This window comes from Ambystoma mexicanum, chromosome 6q, assembly GCF_040938575.1.
Source record: "Ambystoma mexicanum isolate Mex_15411 chromosome 6q, UKY_AmexF1_1, whole genome shotgun sequence".
Classification (NCBI taxonomy): domain Eukaryota; kingdom Metazoa; phylum Chordata; class Amphibia; order Caudata; family Ambystomatidae; genus Ambystoma; species Ambystoma mexicanum.
Window position 1 is genome coordinate 1,215,304,551 of NC_090937.1, and position 16,328 is coordinate 1,215,320,878.

The 16,328-nt window shown below is 37.9% G+C and overlaps 1 protein-coding gene across 1 annotated transcript; it reads right to left on the minus strand.

Moving 5' to 3' along the window:
• Positions 1 to 1,056: 1,056 nt before the first annotated feature.
• Positions 1,057 to 6,511, minus strand: LOC138516585 (uncharacterized). Its single transcript, XM_069631833.1, has 5 exons — positions 6,417 to 6,511; positions 6,240 to 6,314; positions 1,631 to 6,152; positions 1,454 to 1,528; positions 1,057 to 1,366 (listed from the first exon to the last, which is right to left on the minus strand). The coding sequence occupies exon 3, from the start codon at positions 4,497 to 4,499 to the stop codon at positions 2,403 to 2,405; it is 2,097 nt and encodes a 698-aa protein (XP_069487934.1). The 5' UTR covers positions 4,500 to 6,152; positions 6,240 to 6,314; positions 6,417 to 6,511; the 3' UTR covers positions 1,057 to 1,366; positions 1,454 to 1,528; positions 1,631 to 2,402.
• Between the last annotated feature and the right edge of the window lie 9,817 nt (positions 6,512 to 16,328).

A 16,328-nucleotide genomic window follows, 5' to 3' on the forward strand; every position in this document is an offset into this window, starting at 1 on the left:
TTGTTGTCCTTTGTGTAACTATTAATACTGCTCACTTTACTATTGAGATAAGTCTGGCTGCTCAGCGATCGCTACCACTTTACTGTGTAGTACAGACTTGTACCAAAGGTGAATTTGTACTGTTACTTGCAGTCTTAATTGTGTGTGGTGTTCTCAAGGGTACTGAATATGATTCTGTCTGACAACCTCAAATCGAGGATTTCGATATTCCACTGTTAGGGGAAAACACAATACAATAGCGATTCTTTCAAATTTCTCTGAGCCTCTCTGGCTCCAAAACCACCTGTCAGGCATGCTCCATGCACCACCCCTACACGAATCTCTGCCTCCTCAGGCACACCCAAAAATCAGGCACATGCGCCTTCAACGAAACACGACTGGGTAACCTCCTTTGTCAATCTCAAGCTTCCCAACACCGATTCTTTTAAAATATACAGTGTGAATGGCTGAAGACCGTTCTCAATGGCCAGGGTCAAAGACCCTGCTTAGGTGTCCTGAAAGACATGTATAGTAGTCACGACCAAAGGCTGTGACCACTTAGTGGATCCAAAAGAAACATATTGGCCCAAAAGACATGTATAGTGGCCAGGACCACAGGCCATGGCCACTTAGTGGAGTGGGTCCAATAGAGACATATTATGGGGACATGCAGTCAATCAGTAGTGTTGTAAATCATACAGCATACACGGCCAAAGGCTGTGCTCAATTGACTTGGCCATGTATAGGCCATGGTTACCTAGAGAGTCTGAAATAAACATATTGGGGGAACATGTACAGTGAGAATCCAATATTTGTTTGCCTAGCGCACACCTAGGTTTAAGGTTTTTTTACAGGATTTGTTGAAAATTTACGGGGTGCCGGGGAGAATAACAACCTTGACACTGGGTTGTTTTAACCTATGTAAATCCAACAGATTGTCCACAAGATTGTGGAACTCTCCCGTCCCCTGCACACCCTTTATACTGTAGAAACAGTCAATATTTCTATACAATGGTAATATTCAGTTTCTTTCAGAAAAAAGAAGAAATTAATGAGAGAAGCTAATTCATGACACTATTATAATAAAACAGAATGATGGGGACCATCGGTTTTAATTGAATTTTAAATTAATTGTTATAGATATGAATTTCAATTCATTCATCATCCAGTCTTTGTAAACATAATAACGTAAATGTGTTCATTTTGAGGTTACATTCAATATAATAATACAAGGGCATACAAGGTACTCATCACACTTTCTATACAATAGGCTTTTCACATGGTATATCCACAGAAAGTAATGATGAATATTTTCTCGACGCGTTTCGGGGTGTCCCCTTCTTCAGGAATTGATAGCCCTCTTCATTGCCGTTAATCTTTGTTTCGTCTATAATGTATGATACAATGATCAAATTTTAGATTCTCACTGATAACTGTCATTTAACTCTTGGGAGAAATTTTTAATAATAATCACCTGGATGTTCAATGTGGAATATCCTAACTGGATTTATTATCAATAGCAATAACAGCCCAATAATGGTTATTCAACCTGTAGATGTGATAAAAAGACAATAGGGAAAGCTCAATTAAAAACGGGATCTTAATTCATGAAGGAAAATCTAGTCATGTAATATCTAAGAAAAAATATTACCTTTCGGTATTTCTGTAAAAAGCTACTACATCCATGGAATGGGTCGCTGTGGTATGTAGAGAGTCCTCAGGTACGGAGGTAGTGCAGTAATGGGCGATTCCTCCACTCGTGTCTGTAAAAACACGTATATATACTATATTAGATACACGAAAACAATGGGGTGGGATCATTCTGTGGAGAGTATTCTGTGAAGGCCTCTAGGCTCATGATATGCAATTGGGGAGCTGTTTACAAAGGATTCTCTTACCTCCTTCCTGAGAAGATGGCCGGTGCTGTAGCTCGAACCGTTCTACACGGTTTTCGCTAAAGATGGCCACTATTTACATTATGACGTCATCACGTCGAAGCGTGACGACGTCACTATGTTTAGAACGTCAGCGTGTGACGGGAAAACAGACGTCATACGGACATATTTTAGAAAACAATGTGTAATTAACCAATAGTATATAGGTGTATATCTATACTGGTGCAGGGAGTTTGAGTCAAATGAAATAAAGGTGAAAAGAGTCGAAAGATAAATGTGAGGAGTGTCTCATGTAACTTCTGGGAAATCTATTGTTTACCACGGACAAAAGTTAATCGAATATTGGACATCCGTGTGTTTACTATTTCAAGAGAAGCATGCTCACATTCTATGGTCTGTAACTTAATACATCCTATGTCAGTAAAAAATCATCCTAAGTGAACTGAACAAATTCAAAAATGTATTTAACAGCAATTGATATTGTATCCACACTGGGTTTCTGATTGGGTCAGGGGAAACAGTATTTAGTTACAAAAATGAGGCTAAACTGTAATCTTCGTTCATCCCATTGGGAGCTAGACTGTTTAGTCTCTCTATCCAGAAGATTTCCCTCTGGTTCATACGTCTGGCATGATTGCCACCTCTTGGGGCTCTGTTCACAATTTCCAAAATCACAACCTTTAGTTGAGAAATATTATGTTTCTTTATGGAAAAATGTCTTGCTACAGGTGAGTTAACACTGTTGGTACGTATGTTACTTTTGTGTTCATTCCAGCGCTCCTTGGCTTTCCTTTGTGTCTGTCCAACATAGTAAATGCCGCATGGGCAGCTTAAACCATAAATGATTGATTTCGTGTCACAAGTGGCAAAATCCTTTAGTGGGATTTTTTGGCCATTTGATGGGTGTCTTACATAGCTTCCCTTCATTATGTTGTTACAATTGCCACAACTGAGACAGGCAAACGTACCTATTTTCCTCTTGGTGAGGGTTCTTTGATTGTCCACTCTCGGTCTTTCTGCTTTAACTAGGCTATCCCTGAAGTTCCGACCCCTCTTGTAGGCGATTATGGGTGGTTCAGGAAATAGTCTCTTTAGTTGTGGATCCAATTTGATTATACCCCAGTTCTTCTTGATCATCCTTGTTATGTGATGACTCTGTGCTGAATATCTTAAAGCGTAGAGAAATGGGATCTCCTTAGATCTATTTCTTGATATACGGAGGTCTTTCCTCTCCAATGTGAGTGTTTTTTCTTCTGCTTTCTTGATGATAGACTCTGGATAGCCTCTTTCCTTGTATCTTTGTGTCATCAATAGGTTTTCATTCCTCAGGGTGTCAGTTGTTGAGATAATTCTCTTTAGTCTAAGGAATTGACTGTAGGGCAAATTATTCTTTAAATGCGTCGGATGATGGCTCCTGAAGTGTAACGTGTTGTTAACATCGGTGGGTTTGTGATAAATATTGGTGATTATCCCATCTTCCCCAATCTCTAGTTCAACGTCCAAAAAATGTAGTTTAGGGGTTCCAATTTCCATCGTGAATTTGATTCTGTCGTGGCCTGAATTGATGTATTTTAGGAATTCCTCTAGTTCGTGATGTTGTCCTCTCCAAATGACGAAAACATCGTCAATGTATCTTTTCCAGGTGATGATTTTTTTGCTAAATTTTGTTGGTATCAAAATCCATTTCATCTCCAAATGGTACATGAATAGATTAGCATAGGCTGGGGCCATTGCTGACCCCATTGAAGTTCCTGATGCTTGTAAATAGTACTGCGTCCTGTATCTGAAATAGTTGTTAATGAGTATAATTTTGCTTAATTTCATTAGGAAGGTTTTGTTTGCTTCACATTCATTTCTTAGTAGACACCATTCGAGTGCTTCCAAACCGTCTTGATGTGGGATGCATGTATATAGACTCTGTACATCAAACGAAACCAGTAGATCATTTCTGTTAATATCTGTTAAGGTGTCTAGGTGATTGAGAAAATCTGTGGTATCTTTAAGATATGTTGTGGTTGTTTGGACTATGGGTTGTAATGCCTTGTCCACATAAACTGCTAGTGGGTTGAAGATACTATCAGTTCCCGCAACAATCGGTCTGAGGGGGGGTTTTGTCAAGTTCTTATGTATTTTTGGCAGTCCATAGAAGATTGGAGTAATAGGATGTTCATTAATCAAAAACAATTTAGTCTTGTTGGAAATCCATCCTTGGTCCTCAGCTTCCTCAAGCGTAGTTTCAATAATGCTTGATATTTCTCTGACCGGATCTTGTTCAATTTTTATGTACGTGTTCTCATCTGTTAGGAGCTCTAAAATCTTCTCCTCATAGTATGTAGTGTCCATAATAACTATGGCCCCTCCTTTGTCTGCCGGTTTTAGGGTCAGGCTTCTGTCATCCGCAAGGTTCTTGATGATTTCATTCTGCCTTCTCCTGGTATTGTAGTTCCTTGTTCTGGTGAAATTAACCCTTTTGAGATCTTTTATCATCTGTTCTTCAAACATTCTGATGGTTATGTTATTGACTTGAGGGTCGAAATGACTCTTGGGTTTCATTTCTAAGTATTGATGTGGCTCTTGTGTAGTGTTGATTCCCATTTGTGAATCAAAAAAGACTTTGAGTCTCATTTTCCGTGCCAGTCTGTGAAGATTGATTTTTTCTTCCAGCAAATTGGAATTCTGGGTTGGTATAAATGTTAAACCTAGGTTCAATGTGTCCGTTTGGTCTTTGGATAGTGGTTTTGATGAAATATTAACAACTAGTTGTTTGGTTTGTTCCGCGATCTTAGATTTCTTATTGCCTCTTCGCGTAGTCTTTTGTCTAAAAAAACCGAGGGAGTGGTTTGTGCGTTAGAGGTAGTCGCTTCTTGTGATGTATGTATAATCGGTCCACTTTCCGCGTTCTCCCTATTGATAACTTCGTCCCCACTTGTAGGTATTTCGCTACTGGATCCACTTGGTTCTTGTCCCGGTATTGGTGTTTTGTGGTTTTGTGGTCTTCTACCTGGTGCGGTTTTGTTTTGTGCGTAGTATTCTTGCCAGGAGTATACTATATCCTGAAGATAATCCAACGTATCTCTTCTGAATTTTCGGACTTTGCGTTGTTCTATGTCCTTTTTGTAGTTGTCCAATGTTCTGTTCACTTCCTCTATGATGGTTGTTAATTCCTCTTTGTTTTTAAATTTCGACAGTTGTTCTGTCAGGTCTTCGATTTCACTGTCGAGTTTGCTGACAGATTTTGCTAATTCCTCGATTGTCAATAATATAAGATCCAAAGAGCATTTATTTAAGATCTGCTCCCATTTCTTCACAAAATCTGGGTTGTCCTTGCACAGTGTGGGTCTTAAATATACCCTTAGTCCTCTTGGGATTCTTTGTGCTCGGTAGTATTGTGCTAATGTAGTAGCGTGTAGTTTTTGCGATATCTCCCTTCTGATGACCCTCTCCAATTGTGTAATAAGTTTCTCTGGACTAGTCGTTGTTGGTGTGGTTGTTTCGATTTCCTTCAAAAGCCCTAAAATTCGTGTGGCTTCCTCTTCGTTAAATGCCAAAGTTGTGGCGTGTTTTTCTGTAATTGCATTGATCTTTGAAAAAGACATCCCTTAGGGAGGCGGAGGTGATTGTTAGTATTTCTATTGGGTGCTGCTATGGCTGTTGTGTCACTCCCTAAGCATTTTTAGGGGGGCAGAGAGCAAGAATCCAATATTTGTTTGCCTAGCGCACACCTAGGTTTAAGGTTTTTTTACAGGATTTGTTGAAAATTTACGGGGTGCCGGGGAGAATAACAACCTTGACACTGGGTTGTTTTAACCTATGTAAATCCAACAGATTGTCCACAAGATTGTGGAACTCTCCCGTCCCCTGCACACCCTTTATACTGTAGAAACAGTCAATATTTCTATACAATGGTAATATTCAGTTTCTTTCAGAAAAAAGAAGAAATTAATGAGAGAAGCTAATTCATGACACTATTATAATAAAACAGAATGATGGGGACCATCGGTTTTAATTGAATTTTAAATTAATTGTTATAGATATGAATTTCAATTCATTCATCATCCAGTCTTTGTAAACATAATAACGTAAATGTGTTCATTTTGAGGTTACATTCAATATAATAATACAAGGGCATACAAGGTACTCATCACACTTTCTATACAATAGGCTTTTCACATGGTATATCCACAGAAAGTAATGATGAATATTTTCTCGACGCGTTTCGGGGTGTCCCCTTCTTCAGGAATTGATAGCCCTCTTCATTGCCGTTAATCTTTGTTTCGTCTATAATGTATGATACAATGATCAAATTTTAGATTCTCACTGATAACTGTCATTTAACTCTTGGGAGAAATTTTTAATAATAATCACCTGGATGTTCAATGTGGAATATCCTAACTGGATTTATTATCAATAGCAATAACAGCCCAATAATGGTTATTCAACCTGTAGATGTGATAAAAAGACAATAGGGAAAGCTCAATTAAAAACGGGATCTTAATTCATGAAGGAAAATCTAGTCATGTAATATCTAAGAAAAAATATTACCTTTCGGTATTTCTGTAAAAAGCTACTACATCCATGGAATGGGTCGCTGTGGTATGTAGAGAGTCCTCAGGTACGGAGGTAGTGCAGTAATGGGCGAACATGTACAGTGCACAAAGATGAAGGCCATGGTTGTGTTGAGTTAAATGTGAACAACTTAACAGCATCTCACCTAAGGGTTCTTCAGTAAATATAGATGGCAAAAGAGGACTGAGTCCCACAGCAGGGGCAGATGCAGGGCACATCCGCACCATTGAGAGAAGCATAGAGAAGGCATGGATTTTCCTAAGACTGGGTCTGCAATTGGAAGCCCATCCATAAACCAGAAGAAAAATGTGTCAGTGTGAAGAATTTCTACTCTAGTCGCTGGTGAGTGAAGAGCTGCTGTCACCAATTATGTCATCAGTGACACAATCTGTGATGTCATGAGTATGGTTATAGGATACGCAACAGGAGGCACACAGTTAGGTGGCTTTAGCTGAATTTCCATGGTTTTGTTGTAATACATGTTTTACCTTAACTGATCATTAACTAAGGTTTTTTTCATACATTGTCAAAGGTTTTGTTATTCCATAGATTTATTCCAAACCACTGGCAATGGCCTTAGGCCATGGTTATTTTATATTTTAGAACATGAACCATGCCACTTGCCAAGGCCTTCTGGCATGGCCAATGGACCCGGCATTCATCTGGGCCCACTGTCCATTCAAGAACACTACCAGGTCACTGCCATGCCCTCCGGACAGGCCCACAGTATTTTTAAATCACTACCAGACCACTAGCCATGGCCTTCCTCCATGGCCAATGGGCCCGGCCTCTGCCCATTCCCACTGTATATTTTTAATCACTACCTGGTCACTAGCCATGTCCTTTGGCCGTGCCCACTGTCCATTTTAGAACACTATCAGACCATTACCCATGGCTTTTGACCCTGGCCAGTGCCCACTCTATATTTTAGAACACCACCAAGTCTTCAGCCATCGCCACTCTATATTTTAAAACACTTGCAACCCATCGCTCAAAGACGGTCATCAATCACAGATTGATTTTGACTTGTTTGACAGTGGTATTTTTATGTATAAAATATGTCAGGCTTTGAGAACTCACAATTCTTTTAGGCAATGTGCAGTGATATTACATTATTTGCCCAGGACCGCACACTTTGCTTAAGCAGCATATTACAAACCCTTTTTTCTGTGCCCAGTCTAATGGTGACTATTGTGATACATTGCACGAGCCAACCTAACCCCATTTGAGCAGAACAGAAAAGGGAAAATAATGACCAGCTGCAAGAATAACATATACTCAAGTACTTTTGCCACATAGCGCAATTCAATATATCTATAAATATATGCACAGTAAGTGAACATATATCCTAAAGTGAAATATACAAATGTAGTTCAATTGACCTTCCCCTTAGAAGAAAGTGCACAAGACAAAATAGGACTTTAAAAAAAGTAATGAACACTAGAAAAATAACTTGGGAGTGAAATGTTCCAATACATATGCTGCCCACATGTGCCTTTTACTTGTTCCCTTAAAAGCAGCCACATTCTGGGGAAAATAACTGCAAAAGTGCCCAGGAATGCAACCTCACTTGCCACATCCTGGGAAAATAACTTTGACTTACTTGCCCTCTCATCATATCCCATCCTCATCCCCATGTCTGGCTTTCAACATTACACTACTTTATGAAGATAACTTTAAAAGTACACATAGGAACTGCCACTCAAATATATAAATCCTTATTGAACTATGTTAGCGAGAAAGTGTATAAAAACTGATTCTCATGTTTCTTTCTGTTTTTGCTTTTTATTTACTGCAACTGCTACAAATAATCATTACATATTTTATGTTTTCTCAAAAACCGTTTAAATTAATTTTGGATATTCAAAAGAAAAATCTGATTTTTGACATCACCCAAACGCACTCCATCACCTTGAAAATGATAGAAAAATATTCACAATATCAAACTTTATATTTTCATTGTTAAAATATGTCCTTCCAACATCCTGCAAAAAACACATACAGCTTTCTTTACATTGAATCATGCTTTTTCGAAGTGTGGACAAATTAAATTAGAACATTTCCAAATGTGTCTTTGAGCTATCTGAGAAAAAAACAACCTTTGAATGTGGAAACTGTTCCATTAACTTTGCAAATGTATACTTCATGGCAAACCATAAGAACATTCTGGTGACATTGCCCAAATTGTTGTCCTCCAGAGTGAACTACAATGATGTCTGAATGTTTCAAAGTAACCATACTCTTGCAAAACGAGAACAATTCCTGCTGCATCCTCTTCAAACTCATACCAAGAAACATCAAAGTCTTCAAATCGAAGATTCACAGGTAATCCACGCTGCTCACATTACACTTTCAATGAATGTATCCAAGAACCACCCAGCATCCAGACTCTGTGTTTCCTCAAAGCCATAGCCATCTTCACTGCATACAACCAAGATAATTCCTGCTACCCAGTCTTCCTGAACATCACAACCACGAAACCTCATTGGCTAATCCCCCAATGTCACTGGACATCCGAAAATGTCTGCAGTCTCCACAGTCACCTTTCCATACCTGCCATCCTTAAAGGACCCAGATTGCACATGCAATGTCTGCGGACTACCGCAGTGTCTATGGACAGCGTAGCACAAGACAGCCCTTCTACCATTTTTACTTTGATGTTTGGAACACTCCCTTGTTGGCTACTTTCAATCAGTCATACATCCATCCATGAATCACATCCACAAAATCTACATTTAATCCTGTCATCTCAGTTCAACACTTCAGATGCATTCTTGAACTCTCACAGTACATGCGTCCTGTTCTTCACAGCCACCTGCATCAACAACTACTGTGAAACTCTCCAAGATTTCTATTTGCAGATTCAACAACATCTGCATCTAACAAGATATAGTACTGGTATGCTCATATGTTTTTAATTATTTTTTTCAACACTTTTGCAATCCATTACCTGTAATGCTTTTCTCAATAAGCAATTATTCTCAATAAGCAATTATTTTTTAACCACTCATCAATGCCATGTATTGCAGAATTCTGCACCTGCTCACAGTAAGTGGCAGTTACTACCATGTACTGCCAAGAAATGTCCGCACACCAAGTGCCACTTACACATGTTCTACAAATCTTTTACATTTGCGTTTACTTTCCTCTAGAAAAAAGTTAGACACTGCTGATGTAAATGCACATTTGCATGTATTTACTTTCAACAGAATCCTCCTAAAAAGAACATGTGTAAATGCAGTTTTCCTTTTTTCATTCTGTATAAACATTATACATTCCAACCGCTCTTATTACATCCCTTATAGTGCCGCCATTCTCCAGCCACCTGTTCACACATATGTGTATACTGCCAAAGTATCTATATACAACAATTCCCCTTAAATATAAAGGACTTTATTTTTCCAAACACTATTATAAGATAAGGAACAGTGCTCCAACTAAAATCTACCATTGCATTACGATAAGGCCAACATTTCTCTATTCTTTCAAAACACGAAACACATTACAAATAGATTGCATCACAAACACAGCACTTCTCTTATTGAAATCATATTTTTCACACACACCTTTCTGCATTGTTCCTTATAATGTCCCACACAGCACTAGCCATAGTCCAATTCTTCCAACAACATAGCTAACATACTTTACTACACCACCAATAACACAACTTTATTTACTCTTTTTCCCAACAACTCATACCGTAATAAATGAAAACCTCTCATACTAAACGTACTTCACCATTTTCTTTAACAATTAGAGGAAAAAAGAAGATTGATGAAGTCAGCTACCAGAGAAAAAACATTCTTCACATCATAGAAAGTACATTATTATAGACTGTATATCTCATTAATTGTGACAATGTACTTTCACTATATATTAGTCTAAAGTATTAATTTCTATTCAACAACATTGTATTTCACTCTTATGCATTATAATGCAACATTCACACTCTTTCTATTCCCATCTAATCATTATTATTTATTCAATACACCACCCATTTTTTACTTCCTTGCAACATACCCTTCTCTGATCAACTTCTATACCAAAATTTCACATCCTTAATATTCATACCTCTATGCACATGGGCTCATAATTCCAACCCAACTACTTTCAAACTCATTGCATTTCAAATCCCTAACACACACTAGCACAAATCCTCAACAATGTTCTATTACACCCACACAACCCTATACCTATGCACTAAATCACATAATTATAAAAACCACTGTTTTCCTCAAAACATCATGTTTCTACATATTCAATCACACCAACACTCCCTACTCACTGACCCAAGCCCATTACACCTGCACAGCCTCTTACTCTACAACCTTCCCAACCACACCTATCATCATACTGTGCAATCACACAACAGTATATTCATCTTTACAATCAGACCGACACACCCATCTATAATACATGCATAAACATTCCACACATTTCAAACACAAACTTTCTTTTTTTCACAACAGACAGAACAAAATGCAGACTAAAAACTAATTCTGTAGAAAATAATGATAAAAATAAATCAAGCCATATAGTCATCCACTTCTAAAAGAATGTATAGAAAACATTAAAACAAAACAGATAGCAACCTCACTCAATAACATGAAACCAGCCACCACTAAACAAGTTAAGGCCTCTGTTGCAAAAACGAAAAAAACATGGACAAACAAAAGCAGTCCCACTAATGAACCTAACACTATATCTATGAATGTTAACGTAGCCACAGTATAGCAATCCCAAAACTGTATTTTACAAAATAAAATCCACTGTTGAGTTCTTAACAATCTTATAAAGACAACTAAAAAGTCACCATCTACCCTTAAAAACTACCACAGCAAACTAATCCTCGAGGCTCTAATTGACAGCACATTTCAACTAAAGATAGCAGAATGAAACCACTAATTAAATTAATCGATGCATCACAACAAAACACTTCTAAACATGTGCAATGTCAATATAGATACCTTTTTAAACTCCTGTGAAGGTGAATGGATTCACACAATCAGCATAAAACCATATTTCAATGAAGGAGCTCATAAATAAGAACAAAAAAAACAAGTGTCACAGACAATAATGGCTGAGGGTATGAAATGGTAAGAGACACCATTATGGCAAAAGAAACCCTTAAAGAAAAAAACATCCCCAACAAACTTTCAACCAAATGTTACTTTTGCCCAAACAAATTGTCAAGTGTACAAATAAACGTGCAGCACAATATCTAACGTCTGCCAACAATCCTTCAAATATTTACGACAATTCCTCAATCACTTTGTGAAACTAAAAGACAAAAGTAGAATGAAAACTTTTCAAACCAAGGACTCCTGCCCAGTGCGCATCCGCACTGCACGGACATACATTAGCTAACATTTCAGGAGCTGCTTGCAAAAGCACCTTCTACAACATGAAAATGTTAGCAACACACCATTCCACTATACAAATTCGTATTCATAAACTGCACTATGCAAAAACCATTGCTTCAGTACTGCAAAATGTAAATAACATTATATTACATGGAACAGCCAAAGAACTCCTTTGAGAAATAGAGCACATCCAAAGTAAATATTTTGGAACTGAAGTTGACTTCAGTAACTTTAAAAAACCATTAGCGAAAACCTCACAAACACCAACCTCCTTACACACATATGCAAAAAAGAAATTGCTAAGTTTCAGAACATATCTGCTGAAATACCAGAACAAGTATGTGTCTGTTGTCGCAGAAGCTTTTATGAAAAGAGCACAAAAATAGTATATATGGCCTACAAAATCGAGGTCAATGAGGAATACAAACGATTCCAATTAACTTTATATCTAACAACAGAAATTAAATACAAAATAACTGACCCCTCAATAGTTTGCACATACCGCAATACACAGCTTGACAATAACCAAATGCCATCAGGTGTTTTCACTTATATCTTAGAAATATTCTGTCTTCCAAAAGATCTCCAAGAACGTAACTTTTACAAGCGCATTATAATCCAAACAGTACACGTATTTCAAGCTGTAATAAGCCTGCAACCAAAAACATCCACATTGCCTCCATCTGAGTTATTAAAAGTAATTTGTAGAAAAGTAATGTATTTGCCATTGGATCTTAAAGAAAATGTAGAAACTCTAGATCAATCTTTGATTGTGCTAGTTAATGGTGTACCAACAAAAGAAACAAATGTGTCAACACCGCCTGGACTTAAGCAAAGTTAGACAGCCAAGCTCTACAATATGTCAAAGAAAACAAGGAATACTACACAGATATAAGCACGGAGGAAAACCTAAGAGAAATGACCCAAATAATTCAAGATTCACAATAAACTGCCCAATTTAAATGTGTAGATCATGCTAATGCACCCTACATTTTAGACCAGTATACACTTATCTCACTACATTGCAGAGACACCATAGAATATGCATTAGGAACATATCAAATGTGTCAAGCCAAAGGATCCTCAATGAGCATATGGGAGAAATGTGTAAAAACACGTTCTTTTCCGCTACTCTTTCCTACATGAAAAGGAGGAAGATATCATGAAAGATCCACACAAATTACTACTTCAAAATATCGCTCTTTATGGATGTATTCTGAAGATCCCAGATTCTGACCAAATGTAGAATACATTTTCCACCCCCTGTTTGAAAGTGAACTAGCAACTCTTGGTTATGGATTTGCACACTCATTAAAAACAGGCTCTAATTTTGTAAACATGTCTGCTACCCAACTGCTTCAAAAGATACAAGACAAAGATGAAGTATCACATATTTCTTGCCAAACATGTGTGGTACAAAAGAATACTTGTTCTGACGTCATGCTGATGCGTGCTAAGGAACATAGGCCCACCCACATGGTTTGTTAGATTAAGTTGGGCAGAAAATGCATGGGATGACTTGCACAACTGCAAAACAAAATAAATAGTGAATAGATATACAAAAACCAGGAGAACTCTGTTCTCTTGATCCTGTCAATGTATCAAGGTACTTTCAGCATTGCTTCATTGCCATGCTGCACTTCATCTGAAATAAAACTACCCCTCCACTCAGAGGAGTAGAACACATCTTTTAGAGAAAAGAATATCAACCCAGAGGAGCACCACACATGCACATGCTTTTTTGGATAAAAGATGCTCCCATATTTGGCCATGACAGTGATGCCACTGTTTTACAATTAATTCAAAAATACATTACCTGTGATGTTCCTTTAGAAACCACACATAGTGACCTACACACTCATATTTTATGCTTCCAAAAACATAAGTGTGTGAAATACTGCTGGTCTCAATATAAAAAACAAAGGTGAATACTATACCACATGTTGCTTTGGCTTCCCTAGACCAGATTCCAAAAAAATGAACAAGTAAATAGCTTGATGTCCTCTGTCAGACATAGTGTAAAAGGCAAATCCTCTAAAACACATAAAACATGAAAAGGGACGAAGCATTCAACTATATAAATGATTAGAATCTAATCAATGGCCTCTTTTGGAATGCAAATATAGACATACACTACAAGGTATGTCAAAGCCTATGTCACCAAAGCTGAGAAGACAGAGCTAAAATCCTCTGGGATGACATCATCTGACAAAACACTGTCACAACATTTTTTTTCTCCCATAGAGAATGTAGGTGCTACAAAGCTGCCAACCGTTTAACAGGTACAACCTTATACAGGAAATCTGAAAAAAAACAATTTAATTGACAAAAACTACCCAAATAGAAGTACTGCTTTGGAAAACATGTGCCTGTATGACATAGCCCAAAACTACTCCTACAAAAATAATGTCATACCAGATGACACAACTGGAAAACATTCAGTCTCAACTTCTGAACGAAGCCTAAGACGTCTTACCAAACCCAGCCTCATTAATCATATAAAGTTATAATTTAAATCATTGCAACATAGATAACTTTATTACATGGCCTACTACAACTTTTTAAATCTTGGATAAAAGAAGAAACATTATTAGGAGACCATGACTCATTTGCAGCTGCATTTAATGCAAATGAAAGCAGTATAACACATGTCAATTTTAAACAATACAAACAAACGTTGTACAATGATCACCAACAGGAAGACATTGAAACTCTGCTAGATAAAGAAAATCCTGAAGGCAGTCAGCCTTCCCTTACAGGAAACCAAGAACCACTTGGTGAACGATTCATTCTAAATGAAGAAGAAATAGCATGACTGAGGTAGCAAATAACAAGTACCAATGTAAACAACCTGAACAAGACTTGTCCATTCTCAAATCACAGCTACATGATAAACAATTCACTATTTATCTAATTGTGAATCCATTTAATTTCCTTTTGAGGACCTCTACTGTTAAATTATGCACGCTCTAAGAAGTGGCTTTGGCTCCACTGAGGAGCATGTCATTAGCGGGATGGATATACAGCATGCCAAACTGTCTGGGAAAGTAGGCAGGGAGTACGAGGATTCTGTGGAGGGGGAGCTTGGGATTTTACCGCAAAAAGGGGCTTCAGAGACAAATGTGGTTGAGACTATGCTCCCCAATGATATTGTAACAACTATACACCCATCTGATCTTAAGGATGGGTTTAATCACCCAGAAAATCAGGGTCTATTGACTAACAAGGTTTCTTTAGGAAATACTAGTATTTCCACAAGCAGATATGAATTAACGTATGCAGAGTGTTTACAGGAGTGTGTACCTGGTATAAAAAGGGTTGTACACTTTCATGTATCTACACCATTACGAGAGGTTAATTTAAGGGGAAAATTTGGAAAGGGGAAATCTCTAAACATTGTTCAACTCCTTTAATTGTGTGGATACCAATTGCACCAGTGGGCAGCACAGTGCTAGAAAGGCCTTAATTGCCCCTCATTCTTCAAATGTGGTAAATATTCAGAACTACCAACAGCGATGTAAGCCCAATCTCTGAGATGTTTGGCCTACCTAACATTGGAGGTTCTGTGAAACACTTGAAAGTTGGCTCTATTCCGGGTCAGGAAAGGCTTAAGAGCAGAGATAATAACCATTGTAAAGAGGATATGGATGATTCATTTTTCAAATGGCTGATGCAACGGGGGATTCACTAAAAGAAAATATTGATTTGGAGATGCCAATAAGATTCCCAGAACCTAATTGGAAGGGGTTAAGGAGTCTTTCGGAGGGGGCTTCCTCTTTAGAAATCCCTCGGAACAGAACAAATACAATCGGTGTAGACCTCTTAGGGGCACATTGTACCCAAATTATAGGGCTACCACGATCTGAGAAAAGTTATGAACAAGAGAAAGTTTACCCTCCCACTAATTCAAAAGAGGGTTCTACACAAAAAGGGTCTTGGGATTGGTTACATTTCCCATAAAAGATGTAGGCATTGTCCGACATAGCAAGCCTGAGGTGCAGGTAGTTATACCTCCCACACATGGTAGAACGGAGAAACAACCAATCATTTATTTGAGAGTTAGAGATTTTACTTTTCCCATTCTCTACAATTTACATATTAGTTTGAATTTGGCTTTGAAATCCCTGGTAGACACAGGAAACTTTAGGAGGTGTCTCGGAGGGATCCCAAAGGAGGAACTATATGTCCCTATTGTAATGTTAGGGACAATTCTCATGGGGGGGCAAATGCACCAGATAGCCCTTCACCCTTGTTGGACGTGATGGTCCAAATGGAGGAGGTCTGTCATGAACAAGAAACTGAACTTCCTAAGAGAGGGATAATCATGAGTATTAGCAGTGAAGAATCAGGTGAAGCACATCAGATCCCGTTGGTAAGGGGGACTAAGTGCAATGAAAAATCTAAACATGCCAAAAAAATTGCGGAACAACCACATGAGGACATTTCTGATTCAAGGGACTTGCACAGTCGGAGGGATGGACCTTCTAAGGTATCTATTTATTTATTGGTTAGATATACATATAGC

Excerpts from the sequence above, each read along its gene's own strand:
- LOC138516585 (XM_069631833.1), bottom strand. The coding sequence starts at position 4,499 with ATGAGACTCAAAGTCTTTTTTGATTCACAAATGGGAATCAACACTACA.